Source organism: Elaeis guineensis, chromosome 4 (genome assembly GCF_000442705.2).
Source record: "Elaeis guineensis isolate ETL-2024a chromosome 4, EG11, whole genome shotgun sequence".
Classification (NCBI taxonomy): domain Eukaryota; kingdom Viridiplantae; phylum Streptophyta; class Magnoliopsida; order Arecales; family Arecaceae; genus Elaeis; species Elaeis guineensis.
In genome coordinates, this window is record NC_025996.2 from 116,482,967 (window position 1) to 116,497,906 (window position 14,940).

The 14,940-nt window shown below is 36.2% G+C and overlaps 1 protein-coding gene across 1 annotated transcript; it reads right to left on the reverse strand.

Moving 5' to 3' along the window:
- Nucleotides 1-11,910: 11,910 nt before the first annotated feature.
- Nucleotides 11,911-14,483, reverse strand: LOC140856995 (SKP1-like protein 1A). Its single transcript, XM_073255197.1, has 3 exons — nucleotides 14,234-14,483; nucleotides 13,443-13,801; nucleotides 11,911-12,319 (listed from the first exon to the last, which is right to left on the reverse strand). The coding sequence occupies exons 2-3, from the start codon at nucleotides 13,755-13,757 to the stop codon at nucleotides 12,146-12,148; spliced, it is 489 nt and encodes a 162-aa protein (XP_073111298.1). The 5' UTR covers nucleotides 13,758-13,801; nucleotides 14,234-14,483; the 3' UTR covers nucleotides 11,911-12,145.
- Nucleotides 14,484-14,940: the final 457 nt, after the last annotated feature.

Sequence of the window (14,940 nt, forward strand, 5' to 3'; positions counted from 1 at the left end):
AAGAATAATCTTATAAGTTTGAAGCAGGGTGCAAGTATAGCACCAAAAGGTGTGCATATGATACAAACCTATTTTTCATTAAGTGGCTCAGACTCTGATACTTGGGTATTAGATACCGCTTGTGGATCACATATTTGTAATTTATTACAGCAACTATAGAATATTAAAGGTTTGAAAAGAGGTGACCTCGAGCTTTATGGCGCAAGTGGAGAGTCCATTAGCGCAGAGATTGTGGGAACCTGTATGCTTGATTTACCTTCAGACAAAACTTTAGTATTGAAAGACTATTATCACATGCCAAAGGTCATTAGAAATATTATTTCTATACCTTTATTATTAAAATAAGATTATGAAATAAGGCTAATGGGAAATGGATGCTCCATTTTCTTTTCTAATGACTTTTATGGCAGTGGTTATATTGATAACAATCTTTTAATTCTTGCACTCAATGAAAATATTTTTCATATTGAAAGAAATATGAAAAAAAAAGAGAAGATGTGAATATCACATATCTCTGACATTGCCGCCTTGGTCATATTAGTGAGTCAAGGATAAACAAGTTATACAAAGAGAAATTCTTTGACCCATATGATTATGAATCATTCGGAACTTATGAATCTTGTCTCATGGGTAAGATGACCAAGACTCCATTTTCTGGAAATGGAGAGAGGGCAAGTGAGTTGTTAGCCCTAGTATATATAGATGTATGTGGACCAATGACAACTTAGGCTAGAGGTGGATACTCCTATTTTATTACTTTTACAGATGATTTATCAAGGTTCGGGTATGTGTATCTTATGAAACATAAATCCGAAGCCTTTGATAAGTTCAAGGAGTATCAATGTATGGTTGAGAAATAAACTAAAAAAAGTATCAAGGTTCTTCGATCTGATCGAAGAGGAGAATACTTATCCAGTGAATTTCTTGATCATCTTAAAAGTAAAGGTATTCTCTCTGAATGGACCCCTCCTTATACACCTCCGTTAAATGGTATAGCAGAAAGGAGGAATCGCATTTTAATAGATATGGTACGGTCTATGATGTGCTTCACTGATCTCCCAATATCTTTTTGGGGATATGCCCTAGAGACTGCCGCATATATATTAAATAGAGTACCTTCAAAGTTTGTTGCTAGCACACCATATGAGATATGGAAGGGAAGGAAGCCTAATCTTAAACATCTTAAGATTTGGGGCTGTCCAGCTTATGTCAAAAATATTTTTGGAGACAAGCTTAGTGCTAAATCAGAAAGTGTATATTTTTAGGGTATCCTAAAGAAACTAATGGATACTATTTCTATCACCCTACTGAACAAAAAGTATTTGTTAGTAGGCACGCCACTTTCTTAGAGAATGAATTCATCCAAGAAGGAGGTAGTGGGAGGAATATTGAACTTACTGAAGTTCATGATCTGCAAACCGATCCAGAAATATTAGTAGTTGGATCATAAGAAGGTCCTCAATCAGAAGTACCTAAAGATGAGGTACATCCACAATACACATCTCCTCTCTAAAGATCAGATAGAGTGCATCAAGCATCTCTGAGATATGATTTTATCATTGAGAATGACAATTCGATCAATATCTTATATATAATTTATAAGATGCGCAAATCATCAACAGACTGATGATTGACTTTGGGACACATTTCTTAACAATCTGGATGGTAGTGATCAGGGTCTACATCTATTAAAATAGCATGTTGAACTACTCCACACTGACGGCCACCATCAATGGTGGAGGTGGTGGAGGAACCTCCCAGAGTTGCACTTGGGCCTGGGGGTTGTCCATGTTCTCCGTCGGTCGGAAGGTGGTTGCATTGGATCATCGAAAAGATATTCTACATGGGGCCATAGTATCCATCTCCTGCTCCTTCTCAAAATTAGGTCAAGTAGCCCTTCCTCTAGCACCAGTGTATTGCTGCTGAAATCTACTTCTCATCGAAATAGCTGGAGTGATGATGCATCCTTCTAGGGAAGTCACCTACAAGGCAAGTCCTAATCGGAGTTGGTTTCAATGGAGATCCTCCGATGCTTAAGTCAAATCACATAAAATAGAAAAGGAGCATTTTTGAGAGAGATTGTATGCATACCTTAAGAGTCCCTTAGAGATCATTTTGTAGGCGAGGGCTAAAATACCATTTTGGATAGGTTGTTTGATTGATTTGGATGTGATATGATGAGATTTTCATTCGAGATCTTCAAGATTGGATAGTTATGCTTGCCTTATCTATTTCAAAGTCAGCTACGATGTCGTAAGTACTTTTGAATTTGAATTGAAAGTATAGATTGGATTAGATCGGCTTTGATTGAGGAGGCTTCAAAGTAGTCCAATGAATATAGGCATCGAAGGAAGGAGATGGTCGGGGCCAGTTGTATTCATTGGGATAAGGATTGGTAGGGGCCGAAGTATATCTGCCAACTACCATCGAAGTCTGAGATCGACTAGTTTAGATGTTAGCCTGCTGTAGAAACTAGGATCGATTGGGGAAGTTTATGTTCAAGAGCCAAAGTCTAGAGTCCGGTGTTATATACTGAATAACCTCCTTCACATAGTCCCCCAATGGTTGGGGGAAACATATCTCTGGAATCGGACATATTCATCTTCAGTAGTGTAGTTGTGTCAGCTCTTTACACTTCATCACATGCCTTTCCACTAGCTTACGTCTTCAGCTTGGGTGAGAAATTACCCCCCCAATACTATGCAAGGCCAGTGAGTTCAAATCCAACCTTCAAGACATTTTAGGATCTCGATAGAATTATGATGGTCAAAGAAAATAAAATATTTATCAATTTGATTGGCTTCAATTTAGATTCATAACTCATGATTCTCTTTCTCTAAAAGAATATGGCTGGTTTGAAGTAGGATAAGAAAATTCAATATTATTGCTTTATGTTTCATACAAAAAGTATTTTGATTTGTTAAATACTATTCCTTGAAATTCATTGATTCATTAGGTATATTCAAAACAATTATATAAGAATATCTTAGGGGAGAGTAAAAAATCATAAGACATGAAAATATTAGAATATAATATCATATTTTACATATAAAATAGAATTTGCTCATCTTTTGGCATATATACTACACTATATTATTATTTAGCTTGATTCAAACCAATTGGTAATTTGATTCTGATTTAGCAAATTCAATAACTATGACCTAAAAAAAGAACTAACAACCAAAAACCAAAATATAGTAGGCAAAAGATTTATATATGTCAGATAATATTATCTCAACTACATGCAAGATGTCTACATCAATATCACCTAGGAACTCTCATCGAATATAGATCATCCAAACCACTATTCACCCAAGGAAATTAAAAAATTAGACCTCTTGCCCATAATAATTAGATCCATTCCTATTGCTTGCCATGACTAGGCATCATGACTAGGGAAGATCTGATGCTATTTGTCAGGAATAAGACTTTAGATGGGCCAAAAAAGATCGATGCTTGCAATCGATTCACAACAAAGATCATTGGAGGATAGATCTTTGTTAATGGAAGCTGATCTTTGTGAGAACCTTGGAAAGATATAAGACCATCATGGTCCTAATCCTTCCCTATTAGAAGTAAAAAGGAGGTAGTTGAAACTGGCTAAGGAGCCTAAAGCTACACTTTTGTTTAGAACCTCTCTCTAGAAAAGTTTCAAAGAGATAATCTTAAGTAGCAAACAATTCTATATAGCTTGGCTTAAATTATCTTTAGTTTCAAGTTATCCCTTCCTAAAATTAACTATAATATTTCAATATCATGATAGAATTTTACATCTGACCATACATACATCAAGATTTAATTATCTAGATCTCAAATTAGAGTGTAGAACAAACTATATATAAATAATAGATAAAGCACATAACTCTAGGAAATCAACTTGAAGAAACAAAGACAGAGAAGGAAAACTTGTAGATCTCATGAGAATGTCATAAAGGGATGCTTAGATCAACATTGATGTATCCGACCCCAAACTTTGAGCTCCTTGTTGGAGGACTTGCATGCTTCTCCTGATACTTGATGACCTTTGCAAGTGTCTTACCCATGACATTTGGGAGTGAGATACTATCATCTACAAGGCTATTACTGATCATAATATAGATAATCTCTAAGTGCTCTGTTGTTATCTCCTGTACCTTAACTCCCCTCCATCTAAATTCCTTAAAGTAATTGTCTTCTTCTCCTCTATTGATGTCATGATTGAAGTCCAAAGGAATAAACCAAGCAATTTCTCTCAATCTTTCAGCCACTCTTATCTTTATTTTGTAAAGGTAGGGGAGAACGAGAAAAGCCTTTGGATTCTATTAATAAGAGACATTTGAAGCATCAATATTGTCAATATGTCCAGATAAAGGTTCCTATTTCATCACCAATCCCCTTGCTATAATGGAGATAACATCCTTTTTTTTAGTAGAAAATTCTACAATCTTTTTGCATTAGTTATTATTTGATGTTGTGGCAAGAAAATGATGTAATATTTAGTAGACCCCTCTATTCTTCCAGGCACTCAAAAAATTGTTTGTGTTGGAGTAAATTTTTACCTACTCTACTTTAACACTCATTTAATAGGCTAGATATATGAGATATAGTATATAAAATAGTTTATACACTCAACTATGGCTAGATGTGTTCAAGTGCACTACAAAAAGACAATACATGAAACTAATTGTGTTAACACTTGACAGACATAGAGCGAGATAAAGAGGTTAGTGAATATAAAAGATATGAAAATATATTCCATTAGCTTGTGAAATAAATTTCTTATCCACCTTTCTAAAACCATGTGCTGGTTATGGAGTTCATGGATGGGTCTAGGACAAAATGAACCTTTAACCTAGTCCCTAGGTTGGTGCAGTTTGGTGTATTCCTATTTAACTTTTATTATCCATCCACATAACCTACAATTAATTATGGTTTGTTCAACCCATCAAAATTAGATATCTTTTGTTATAGATCAGAAGTGGCTAATCTCTATCTTTTCTATCCTATGCCCACTTTACCTCTTAAGGTCTAACTACAATTAGAGTTGAACCCCTATCTCCATGCCCAATTGGTAATTAGCCTGAAACTCAGTATTGGCACTCCTTTGCCTATGAAAGTGGCACATATTCCATATTTAGTAGTGGTAAAACCATAGTATTTCACGAAGATAATGCTATGAGGGGCACACAAGTTTATTTGCCCACAAATATTAATTTGGCAATTCCATACCAACCTCATATATATCAACAAATATCATGCAAGGCATTAATCCCATCTTGCCAAAAGGCAAGATAATTATTTGTCTACACATAATGGGACTCGTTTCTCAAAAAAACTTTCTAATTTTATGAATATAAACAAATCTCTATTTTTATATATTTCTAGATTTTTCTATCTATCCCCAATGCAATGTACAATATGGTACAATGAGTTGGAAATTAGGGAGCGAAGAAGAAGGGACAAAGAGATCATGGAAAGAATAAAAATCATGTGGCAACTTTTTGTATCATGATGAAAAATTTTAATGCAACCATGGGAGGGTCATAGGAGAAATTCCCTCTCCCATCTACACAAAGATCTTAGGGGATGTTTGGATTGTGATCGAAATCAGAATGAGAATCAAAATCAAAATCAGGACTGAAATTGAAATCGGAATGGCCTAATCCCCTAAAGCATTTGGTTCGTGTCTGAAATCGAAATCAGAATGTAGATGATTTTCATGGTTGCTGTTTAGTTCATTTAAAAAAATTAGAATTAAAATATTATTTTTTAAAAAATAATATTTTATTTATTATTATTATGAATATTAATATAATAATTATTATTTTTTATTTTTTTATAAGATAAAGGAATGAGGGGTGATTTATTTATTTATTTTTCTCCTGTCTTCCTCCCTCTTTCCATGGCATCACCGCACCCAACCCCCCACCTCCATCGGTGCGAACAACAGCTTTTTCGCGCTGCCCCTCGCCCCTTCCCTCTGGCACCCCGCATCTCTTCTGCACCACATCCCGACCCCCATCGCACCTCCTTCGCTTCTCTGTGCCCCCCAACCCCCACCCATGGCCTGCCATTCCTTCGACCCACCACCACCACCCCCCCCCCGGCCCTCCATGCCTCCACTTCTCTGTGGCACCCCCACCCCTGCGAGATCAACACCTTCTCGGACCCACCCTCCCAAATCCTTGGTGGTCAGCGGCACCCCTACCCCCCCCCCCAAGTAGCCTGCACCTCCTCCAAGCCACCACCATCTCTTCAAACCCAATGGTGGTCTGTAGCTCCTCTGCCCTCTTCCCTCGCATCCGGTGCCAGCGCCTCCTCTCCGCTCTCGATCCCACCTCTCCACTCACCTCCCCAACAAAGTTCGATGCCATCCTCGACTTCCTCCACCGCCGTGTCGGCCCCTCCATCTCCCAGTTCCATCACTTCATCTGCTGCCGCCCCTCCATCATCACTGTCGATGTCCCCTCCAACCTCCTCCCCAAGCTCTCCCTCTTCCATTCCCTCACCTAGCCACGGCACTCGCACCCCATGTCCCACTCCTGATGAGTTTTTTTTTTTGAAATCTCATTCCAAATTTTGACTCCCTTGTGGTGAGGTCGGATGCGGCTACAGGAAGGAATTGATCATTTTCATTCCTCTTTAGAATAGAAATCAGAATGGGATTCCCTCCAATGAAATACTTAGAATGGGAGTCATCCATTCTGATTCTAATTTCAGACCTTAATTACTCCAACCAAACACCCCCTTAATGGATCAAATTGTAGTAGTACTAATCATTTTACCTTATGAGCTTGATCTTAAAATGTAAATCTTCTAAGAAATTGAATAGCTAAATATGTTTTTGTCCTTTTTTGTAGTTATTTCACATTTTCTTATTTTTTGGAGGATACAAGCTTAGATCGATTAACAATTAATGATCATTCATTAACCAAAATGAAGATAAAGTAGCAACCACAAACCTAAGTTGGGCTTGGCTACAATCATAAATTTAGTACTCAAAGATCAACAAAGTTGCATGTTCTATTTCATATATGGATAATATTTATATTGCAATCAGAAAAAGAATACTGCCACCCGAATTATAATGGGAAAAACTTATGTAGCTTCAATGTTCCCCATCATTTTATTAATATAACAATGAGTATGGCTGGCATCTTATCAAGCCAATCAGAATATACTGAATAGATGATCTGGCATCTTACCAATCCCATCAAAATACACCATGATAATTTAAAAAACTTGGAGTTGCAGTCCTAACAAGTCACAACAAAATAAAACTCTTTCTCTGCGCATGCATGCACGCACATGCGTGTGCGTGTGTGTGATGCTTGTCAGCCACATTCTTGATAGCTTAGGGTAAACAAAGTAGCAATAGATTTAACTTCCTGATTTCAGTCTCTAGCTATCTCTATTTGGATGCAAATGGATGTTTTAATGTCCAAGTTGTCTTAGCATTATTAAAAAAAGCCTCTATTGGCTTACCTCTTGCTTTAAGAGAGCAAGAAAGTTGTGTTCAAAAGTGAAAGTATATCTATGAAATTACATATATAATTTTATGAGAGAACAAGTTATATAGAAAATACAAAATTAGAATTGTTATAAAGAAAATTACAACCATCCATGCTTACACTTGACGAACACTAGTATCTAAAAATATAGGCATATCCAATCTTAGAAAATACATATTAATATAAATATCAAATTAAAGGTAATAAACTAAATGGACAAAATCAAAACTAGGGGGAAAGTTAGGGGCCATTGCTTTGGTGAGGGGAGAGTATTTCCAGAGAAAGTGTTTTACCCCACATCGTGACCATTATGCTGCGCTAACTAACCTTTAACCATAATGAGATAAAATAAGTAAATTTGGGGATGAAATGTGCACAACTAATCCACCATAAGTGCCATGTGAAGCATTTTGCATGTAATGATGGGAAATTTGATGACAAAATAAACTAGTTTTAGAATAGTTTTGCTTGATTTAAAAATTATATAAGATTTTTCATCGATTTATTATTATTTTATTATTTTTAGATTTAAATTAAAGGCATGGAATTTAATCTTAAATTTGGGCATTTAGCAAAATAATTAATGAGATACACAATTTTTACTTGAATTGTAGGATGATCTTAAGTAAGAGACCTATCACGTTCAATTAGTATATCGCATAAGATCATGATTTTTATTAGATTAGTGGGACCAATCCAAGAGTAGTTATGATAGAGTATTATACTATTTAATGGGGGGTCTCCTTCCTAATGGGGTTCTTTTTTCGATAAAATATATGATTTATTGGTTTCAGCATTAAAGGTTGGCCATAATTGCTGGTTCTAGTGCGTGCAATATATTAACATTTGTAGATAAATATTGTTGTGGTGAGTACCTATGCTTTATGACAGTCAAATGAGATGTGAATGTATAATTATTTTGTTAATTATAGTTTGAACTTCAATGTCTAGACATGATATGTTAGGAGCTTTTATAAGGTCGCTGTAAAAGGATTAAGCACCTATAGGCCATCTATTTTTGTGTATTTCTCACATCAAAAGGCTACAAAAAACTAATTAAGATGCATCAGAATGACGGCGATATAGTTCAATAGAAACAACCATAATCTCCCCCAAAAAGATTATCTAAAAGGTATTTATTTAGACTCTTTGACCCTGTATAAGTATCCAAGATCTATCCAATGCATAGTTAATATGGGATTAATCAAACATCTATATGAGTCTTAACATACCTTTTCTTTAAGCTCGGGCATCCTCGCTAGGTTAAGAGTCCAAATCTATTCAAATCCAACCACAAACATAATAACGAGCTCATGGTCAACCCAAATGAGCCCCTATTGCAGTATCTTCTAGTTTATATGGATCATGCGCTAGATATGCTCTGATATCATTTTCAAAAATTTTGGACCTCATCTGACAAGACTAGCCAAAATATATTATTTAGGTTCTCTAGCTTTAGATACAAGTACTCAGAATATATCGATTGCATAGTCAATGTAAGACTAAATACATGCATGCATAAATCCTCATATCAACTATTTTGTGTATTTATTTATGGCACCACCATCACCATATGGAATTTTGATTCATTTCTTCGGTATCAATTACTTAACATAATTTCCTACATTTTTCCCCATCTAGTTGTCATATATTTCATATATGGTACAAAATTTGTTATTGCATGCATGTATACATATATCGAATATTATTTCTATGATATGCAACCATAGTATCCTAGTTAGCAGAATACTGGAGCTGACTAGATCCTGTAGATAAGGGCAAGTACATGTATTAGTCATTATAGTTTTTCACCATCCACTCCGTATGGTGCTAGTAGTTCAACCAAATTGACAAGAGTATGCCAGCCACCAATAGATAAAGCTCAACTCTTTCATCAAGACAATTTCTATTTGCTCTAACAATGCTTGGCAACTAATCAGTCTTGAGTAATTTACCTGATCTAGAAGGAAGACACAAGTATTTGATAGCTAAACAATCATCTTCATATTCAAATAAAGAGGCACAGCTAAATTCCAGCATCCCAATCCGAGCCCATTAGGACTAGAGAATATTTGGAACTATTAATAGACAACCATGAAATCTAAAATAAGAGAACCTTGCTATTTCCAATTTGCTACAAATTAGCTTTATAGAACACCACAGTATCATCATCAAACTTTAAGGGAACTATTTTTTTATTAGCCAGATTATTTCCAAAACCATTGGTCAAAGAATTTCTTTGTGCCAATGAAAACATTCCGAACAACATATCATCCACTAACGCAAATAAAAAAGGATATAGAGTATCTCCTTGTTTGAGACCCCTTTTACAAGGAATCTATTATCCTAGCTTACCATTCAAAAGAACTCCACAACAGCGTGGCATTAGACAACATTAAATCCAGCAAATCTATTTTTCAGAAAGCATCTATTTTGCATAAGAATGATCAAGAAGTCCTAGTTAATCATATCACATACTTTTTCAAAGCCTAATTTTAACAGTCTTGGATTCATCATGAGTAGAAGATACAACTTCTTGAGCAGTAGTAAAGCAGTCCAAAACCAATTATACTTTTATAACAGTAAACCACTTTCCGAAATTAACTCATAGAGGACACCCTTCAATCTATCAGCCAAAACTTTGTTATAATTCTCTGGATTCCATTTGATGAACTTTTATGTCGGAACTCTCTAACAGAATTTGCATCCTCTGTTTTTAGAATAAGAAAATTACAATGAAGTCCATACTTCTCAAATAATTTTTGCGAGAGTTGAGCTCCTCAAAGATTTTAAGTGTCTTTCTTAAACATAGAGGGATATTCTTGATAAAAAATCAATAGAAAACTATCTTGGCCCGGGGCCTTTTCCTCCCCTAATTCAAAGGTAACTAATCTAAATTCTTCTTCCTAGAAAGGATTATCTAGACTTACATGCTTTCCAGCTAGATTCTTTATGTTTGCCTTATAGGAATTCAAATGCTTAGGTTTAGGTGTTGCAAACAATTTCTCACTCATGTCCCAAAAGAACTAAAATAATTTCTGACTTGGTCTCTTTAGCCATCATAAGTACTCGATGATGCAAATTAGCTCATGTCTCACTATACTCATGCTCTTTTTCAAAAAAAAGGAAATAGTAGTCCCATTTTTATTGAATAAACCTCTCTTGGCATACTTCTCTACTCTATTTAAGGAAGAAAGATGAAAAAAGTATCCGCCAAAAGTTGGATTGATTTTATCAAGTTATGTAATTCTTGCAATTGAGTCTTTGGATTCATCCACATTAAAGGGTCTCTTGCATATAATCTATATATAATCATAAACAACTCTCTCTTATTTTGGCCATGGAATTAAAAGAATAGTCAACAAATTTCCATGAGTGAAATCAAACAAAAATCATCGCTTTGTCACAAAAAAGGGAATTCATACAGATTTTATTTTTAAGTAAAATTTAAACTTTGCTTATCCCATTTAGGATTAGATGATGCCATCAAAATCGATTACTAACTTCACAAATTGATGTTTTTCACTTCTTACGAGGACTCCATCAAAAGACATATTGGATGTTGCAAATACGGCATATATGAATGTTCAATTATAGATGTACACATTTTGTGGGATGGGCAAGGGCTAGACCAATGGCAACTAATCTGGAATAAAATAGACCAATGCTCAAAATACTTGTCCATTCTCTAAGATTCTCTTGAGTCCAACTTTGAGTTTTGATTACTATTTTATGCTAGTCTTTTTTATTTTGTGAGAAAAGTTTCAGATTGGTTTTTGGTTCAAATGTCAACTCAAGTTAATCAATACAGTGTCTTTTTGCACACCAAGTTCTTTCCTTCCACCTTTCATTTTGTTGTCATACTAACAAACCAATCCAAGATTTATCTTGCTACGAGCACTGTTGCTAATTTCCACAAAACCTATACATTTACATATAACAATAAGTTTTGGGGATATTACCAAAATATTTGAGAGTCTTAACCCTAAAGACTATGTATAGCATGATTAGCATCCTATTCATTAAAGTTAGACCTATAATGGAAGAGAAATATTTTTGAATCATAGCCTAGAAAAAAAGGTGATAAGTAATTCCTCAAGCTGAACAAATGCTATAACCATCTCTTGTTTATGGAACAAATTCCAAAAAATTGCAGAATCCGTCACTAAATTCTAAATATAGAAAACATGCATGTTTAGCATTGGAGGAAAACAATTCATACAAACATATCTCTATCATGCCATATTCTTGGAATATACTCACAAGAAATACTCCGTGATTATGTGGGTGTTATTCTCAGATGGTTTTACTTCTTCAATAGTGGTCTCAAGAAACAAAGATAATATATGAAATAAAATTGCAGAGAGACATAATAGAGGGAACAAATAGGATGGTAAAATTAGTATCTCATGGCACAAATTCACAATACTTGAAAGTATTCCAAGCTTTATAGTCATTAATAAAATTTTAAATCATGAAACATGTTCAGATCATCCTGCTAAACAAACTAAAGAACAAAACTAATGACAAGATCTCACAAGCAAGTTGGTGTCGAAAGTTAGCTATAACTTATAGGTTCCATCCACTACCTATCTAGTTTAGCAATCCTACTTAAATAAGAGCTCAAAATTTAATTGGTTTCCTTGTCCACACTTTCACTCAAAGAGCCATGGGTGTTGCTTCCGAATCTCTTCCTCTTCCTTTGGAGTGAAGTCATTCTTAATGTTGAAAGTCTTACGAATCTCTTCAACATGCTTCCCCCTGATCATGTTAGCCACTTGTTCGCATGCAAGGTCTAAGAGACCCTTGATTTCAAGATAATCGGCGGCCTGAAATCAATATAGCAAAGGTTAAGTTATCTTGATTTTTTTCCCCATATGGTTCGGCAAACTTAACACAATCACATGGAAAGATGATTAGGATGAGATACAAAAAAAAAAAAAGGCTATTATCTAGAGAACATTTTAAATTTTGAAATCTCAACCCACTGAAGAGCAATGTGTTCATCAACAATGGAAATATAATTTTTGGTGTTGAAACAAATAATGAGGTAGTGACTGAAATATAATTTAGAACACATAATTTAATTTATTTTTTAAAAAATGAGGGTCAAACATGGCAATTTAGTTCTTATAACATTGCAACCTCTATCAAATGAGGCAAGGAAAGGACACCATTTGAAAAAAAAAAAAAGAGAGAAGAAATGGAGACCAACATGTATTTATCAAAACATGTTTATCTTAGATAAAATTATATAATTAACTAGCTATAATATATAGAAGATATAAACTATAGAAGAACGTATTTGATGCTTCCAAGGAGATATTGACGGTGTTGCCCATCACTTTTCTCCAAATAATTAAGAAATAATGAAGAAGATCTAAAGAATATGAGAAAACACTGGAACCTCACATTGGACTAGCTCCCTTTTTACAGATTTTAAAGAACCTGCTTATATGAATAAACACATATCCAACGAGACAAGCTAGTTTCATACGTAAGCATGTTATAATAGATGAGGGCATATAATATCAGTATTCATTTTTGTACTGTGGTCTTAATATCAAAATTTATGCAGGTTTATTCTCTGTTATTCATTGTGGATTGTATTTAATTTGCTCTTTGTAATGTGGTCTTGATATCAAAATTTATCTACAAACAATTGGATCATTCTCTCTCTAAAATGTTTAGGCATATACAATCTAAATTTGGGATAATCTACTGAATGATTCTTAAATTAAATTTATTTAAGATTCATGCTCTCCTTTCTCTAAAACTAAACACAATGATTCCGTATCATCCCCTAGTATGATACTTTCAATTTAACATATCAAACTTCAAGCTTCTTGAATGTCAAATGTAAAACGCTGAAGGCTATCATCCAAGCCCAAGAGAAAAAAAGATCCCTCCAGATCAGGAAAGAGAGAGAACCGGAAAGAGTGAGGATCTCACCTGAAGAATGTCACAGAGGATGGTCTGATGTACATCAATGTACGTAGCATCCCAGCTCTTGATCTCCTCATTGGGATTATCATATTCGTCGAGTGTGCGGGTGGCACCGGCATGCCTCCTGCAGTACTCGATCACCTTGGCGAGGGTCCTGGCGTCGACGTTGAAGAGAGGAATCGAGTCCTCCGCACAGCCATCGTTGATCATATTGCTGATCATCTTCGACTGCCTCGCCGTTGCCACCTCCACTTCGAACTCCTCACCATCCGAGCTTCTAAGAACAATCTTCTTCTCTTTCTCAGCCGCCAACGCCATCATCTACGTCTTTTCTCTCAATTATTTCGCTCCCTCGCTCTGTTGTTCTGGAGAGGAGAATATAGTGGTTATTTATTGGGGAGAACAATATCAACTTCATGTCAGAATACGAATAAGAGATTAAAAGGGAGGGCTCCTGAGACGACTGGGATCGTGACCGGTCCAGCTGGGCCGAGCCTGTCCCTGCGCCGATGGGGGCAGCGAACCAGCTAAAAACAGGGCCGAACATCCTTTGCTCGGTCATTTTCGGGTCCCAGCTCTATCACCAGCGGCTGGGCTACGGTTGGCCAGAGGATGATGCAGGTTGGGCTGAGGCCCTCGGCAACGAATGCCGGTGGCGTAGATGGTCGGAAGAAGGGGACAAAAAAAAATCAAAACGAACAGGGCATCACTCCCAGCCGATTTTCGGCGAGTTCCTCAGCCGGCAGCGACGGTTCAAGGCCTTGAAAAAGAGTAGGAATCAAAGGGTCGGAACTTACCTTAGCTCCGGCGAGCTTCTCCGGCCTCAAATTCCGGCAGGCACAATGATAGGATTCAGGTAGCTCCAGAGGGAAGAAGAGGGATTATTCACGGTGGAGTGCCTTGGAGGGGAGAGGTTCCTTTTATAGAAGATTTCCTAGAGTTCCGCCAGAATCCGGCCTGCCCTAGGAGTCCGTTTCCCATCCAGACTCATCGGAGAAGGAGACTCCCGATGGGAGTCTTCCTCCAGTTTTTTTTTTTTCATATGGGGTGCTGGTGCGGCAGACCGGGCCATCACATAGGCAAGGCCCAGCTTTAAGACCCAGACCTGGACCCAACCTACCCTGGCCTATAATGTTGTTGAGCTATGCATGGTTAAATTTCTTACCAAATTTAGTCTAATATACGGATGAGTCTCGGTGGTTTCGGTGTTGTGGAAGAGGACCATATATGAGCCCAGAGATGCTAGGATGGGATGAAAGAACCGAGAGATCGAAGGAAACTTCATTTTATAGGCTTCAGATACGACTTCTGAGATACCCATCCAGCAGAATCCCTATTATTTGGTAGTTAGTTGAGTACTTTAATCTAATTACAGTTCATAGTTCAAATGTTATATGATGCATTACTTATAGAGTCCCAATGATTCAGTAATTAACTGATAACATATATGGTTAAGGGTTCCCATTATAACTACGTTAATTATGCATTCATAAGTTGATACATA